This window comes from Alligator sinensis, unplaced genomic scaffold (assembly GCF_000455745.1).
Source record: "Alligator sinensis unplaced genomic scaffold, ASM45574v1 scaffold1170_2, whole genome shotgun sequence".
Taxonomy (NCBI): Eukaryota; Metazoa; Chordata; order Crocodylia; family Alligatoridae; genus Alligator; species Alligator sinensis.
Window position 1 is genome coordinate 57,128 of NW_005843180.1, and position 3,604 is coordinate 60,731.

General features: G+C 70.0%; 2 protein-coding genes across 2 annotated transcripts in view; one reads left to right on the plus strand and one right to left on the minus strand.

The window, feature by feature from the left end:
- GPRIN1 (G protein regulated inducer of neurite outgrowth 1) overlaps window positions 1-1,339 on the plus strand; it is a 1,821-nt gene extending 482 nt beyond the window's left edge. The window contains exon 2 of the mRNA XM_025194268.1: window positions 18-1,339. Within this exon, the coding sequence (XP_025050053.1) occupies window positions 18-1,322 (1,305 nt within the window). The 3' untranslated portion in view covers window positions 1,323-1,339. The remainder of the gene's footprint in view (window positions 1-17) is intronic.
- A 1,572-nt stretch (window positions 1,340-2,911) lies between these two features.
- The window catches only part of CDHR2 (cadherin related family member 2), an 11,451-nt gene continuing 10,758 nt past the window's right edge, over window positions 2,912-3,604 (minus strand). The window contains exons 28-30 of the mRNA XM_025194269.1: window positions 3,463-3,578; window positions 3,283-3,343; window positions 2,912-3,169 (exon numbers count right to left, since the gene is read on the minus strand). Of these exons, the coding sequence (XP_025050054.1) occupies window positions 3,002-3,169; window positions 3,283-3,343; window positions 3,463-3,578 (345 nt within the window). The 3' untranslated portion in view covers window positions 2,912-3,001. The remainder of the gene's footprint in view (window positions 3,170-3,282; window positions 3,344-3,462; window positions 3,579-3,604) is intronic.

Below are 3,604 nucleotides of genomic sequence, written 5' to 3' on the forward strand. Positions count from 1 at the left end.
TTGAGCCCTGCCTCAAGGCGCCCAGCAAGGACTCAGGGAGCGCGCTGGCCCCTCTGAAACACGTGGCGTTTCTGGAGCCAGCCACGAGAGATGCCTTGGCTGGCGGCACTGGGGCCGACAAGCCCTGCCCCACACCGTTGGCCCTAGGGCCCCCCCACAGCCTGCCGGATCAGGCCCTGCAAAGCACAGAAGCCGCATGCCCGCCCGATGGTGTGGGGTTGCAGGGCGACTCCCAGGGCAGCGCCCACGAGAAGGCACCGGCACCTCCAGCCCAACCTGAGGCCCAGCTGGGGCCCCCGGCTGATGCTGTTGTGGGGAGCCCTGGGGACCCAGCGCCCTGCGCCCCCACTCCACTGGTGAAGGAGCCTGCTCCGGGCAGCCCAGGAAAGGCACCGGGGCAAGCAGACGCAGCCCTGCCGGAGCCTGCGGGGCAGACGGGGCTCCCCTCCCCACCCTGCCTCTCCGAGCCCAGCCCTGCCGGCAGCCCAAGCACAGCGCTGGAGGCCTCCTTGGCCGCGGCCCTGAAAACCGGTGGGGCAGGAGAGGTGGGAGAGCCTCAGGAGGCTGCAGCAGGTGAGCCGTGGAGAGGGGACCGCACTGGGGCGCCGCGGCCGGCACTGTCCAAGGGCTGCTCGTTCGAGGTCACGCCCCCGCCGCAGGACGCCGGGACACAGGACACCGCCACGCAAGTTGACAGCCGGGCATCCCTGGTGTCCGTGGCCGTCAGCCCCATCAACCCCCCGGGCAGTGCCTCAGCCTTCCCCTTCCAGACCCGGGGGCACCTCGTGTCAGTAGCCGTCAGCCCCATCAATCCCCTGGACGGGGCCTCGGCTTTCCCTTTCCAGAGCCAGGGGACGGGCAGTGCCGCGGCCCCGAGCAGTCCCGCCCCGGCCAAGAAGGATGCAGAGATGCAGGTGTCCATGTCGGTGGAGACGCGGTCGGTGGCCACGGGGCCCATGACGCCGGTGAGCAAGTCTCCCCAGGCTTCGTACCCCGAGGTGCGTGTGAAGGGGGCGGCCGAGGAGGTGCCCGAGCCCATCCGGGAGGTGAGCTGGGACGAGAAGGGCATGACGTGGGAGGTGTACGGCGCCGCCATGGAGGTGGAGGTCCTGGGCATGGCCATCCAGAAGCACCTGGAGAAGCAGATCGAGGAGCACGGGCGGCAGATGGTGCTCACACCCCAGAGCACCCGCGCCAGCTCCATCAAGGGGGCCCCGCGGGGCAAGGCCAAGGCCAAGCGTCCGCCCAGCGTCTTCCGGGCCCTGCTGCAGAACGTGCGGCGCCCGCGTTGCTGCTCCCGCGCTGGCCCGGCCGCCGAGTGAGCGGGGCGGCACCGCGGCCCGGGGTTTCTCAGGCCAGGGGGTGGGGAGCAGTGCCCAGGCTCCGCGGGCTTGGGCGCCGGTCCGGGAGCTGCGGGAGGGCCCAGCTGGGAGCAAGCAGGGACTGGGCTGCGAGGTGCGAGGGACATATGTCCGGGCAGGCACCCCTGCTGCCCACGGCTCTGGGCCTGTGAGGGCTTCCTGCTGGCTCCCAGCTGGGCCAGGCTTGCCAGGAGCCGGCCTCGGCCCTGCACGGGGCCTCGTGTCAGCAGCCCCCAGGAGGCTGCCGGCTCCAGCGAGCAGCTCGGTGCAGCCTCACCCAGCACCCGGTGCAGGGTCGCTGCTCCCCCTGGCCCTGCCGGAGCCCGGGCAGGAGTGCACAGCGAGAGCCCAGGCTGCCCAGCCCCTCCGGTGCCCGGCTGTTTTGCCACAATGCAGCTGAGGGGCCGGGGCCTGGACTCTGGCGGCCTGTGTGGGGCATCGGGGCAGAGCCCCATGCTGCTGGCACGAGGGGCCATGCTCCCTGGGGGTGGGGGGAGGAGGGGGGATCACACTGCAGTCACTTGCCTGAGAAACCCCGACTGCCTGGGGGGGCCTGTGCCGAGAGCGGGCGTGGGGGACGCGTGCACATCCCCATGCACACGTCCCTATGTGTGTGTGTCCCCGTGTACATGTCCCTGTGCACGTGCACACAAGCGCACGTCCCGATGCACACATCCCCATGCGTGCGTGTCCCTGTGTGCCTGTCCCCCTGTACACGTCCCCATGTGTGCATGTGTCCCCATGCGCATGTCCCCATGCACATGAGCCCGTGCGTGCGTGTCCCCGTGTGCCCGTCTCCCTGTGCACACGTCCCCGTGTGTGTGCGGCCCTATGTGCACGTTCCCATGCACATGTCCCCGTGCGTGTGTCCCCATGTGCACATCCTCGTGCACAGGCTCGTCTCTGCAGCGACGGCGGCTCTGTACGGGGGTGTCTGGTGCAGCCACTTTTTACATGTGGGGTTTTTCAGGGGGGTGGGTGGGTTATTCCCAGGGGTTCGAGCCTTGTGGGGTGGCGGCGGCTTGGGCCCAAGGGCCTGGCCCCAACTCCGTCTCTTCCCTCCCTGACCTCCTCTCTCTGCCGGGGCTCAGCTGGGACTGGAGCAGCATCAGCCCCTCGGGCCCTGGTGCTGGCACAGACCCCCAGTTCCCACCGAGTCCAGCTGCCCACCCCTCTGCACTGCGGCCCCATGCTGCCAGGCAGCTGGGAGCTGCCCCCGCCCCCATGGAGCTGGGTGCCGGCCGGCCCAGAGTGCCTTGCCCGGTGCGGCCAGGGTGAAGAGCGCGGCACCGTGGCCCGGGGGATGCCCTGTCCCGGTGGGTCCGGCACACGTGGGGCAGGCAGCAGCTGCCAACACTTTGCCACTGGCTTTTTCCTTCACTGTTATTTTTGGGGGGGTAAAACTTGTGACCTTGGATGTTGGGTAATAAAAACCTTCTGCAGAGCTGTGCCCGGGCCTTCTTCGCCTCTGCCGGGTGGATGGACAGACAAACAGGGGAGGGGGCACAGCCCCTGCCCACCCTCCCCGCACACCACAAGCCACACAGGGGTCCTGGCCCTGGACTCGAGCCAGCAGGTTTATTGTGGGGCGCGGGGGCTGCCGGCTCCAGGAGAGTCCTGCTCCTGGCTGTCCGGCGCCCTCACAAGTCCGTGGTGTCCAGGCTGGGGTTGCTGAAGCCCATGACGGCCGGGCTGGGCTCCCCGGGCGGCTGTGCCATCCCTGTAGAGGGGTGCGCGTGGTGGCCCCATAGGGCGGCTGCCAGGGGCTCCTCGCCGCTGTACGTGCGCGCTGATGCCCCCGCCCTGCCCTGCCGGGGGAGAGAGCCAGGGGGACCTCAGGGAGTGGACACTGCCCTGCAGCCCAGCCCTGGGGCAGGGCCCAGTGCCCCCCACCCTGCTGCACCCCCAGGCAGTCACTCACCCCACGCACGGCGCCGCCCTCCTCCGCCACGTCCACCGTGTTTTCATCCAGCGAGTTCACACTGCAAGAGGCGGTGCTGGTGACACGGGGCAGGGGACAAACGCCTGGGGCCGGAAGGTCCCGTGGCCCCTGGGGGGGGCCAGGCCACGGGAGTGGGGGGCTCTCATAGGCGACACCCACCTGGTGCTGTCCAGCGAGGAGTCCCGATCATCCTCGTCCAGGCTGAGCGCGAGGTTGAGCACCGGGTTGGCCCTGGGCAGGAGGGAGCGTGAGGGTAGAACGCAACACCGTCCCCCCCACCCCCCTTGTGATGCCCCCCCAC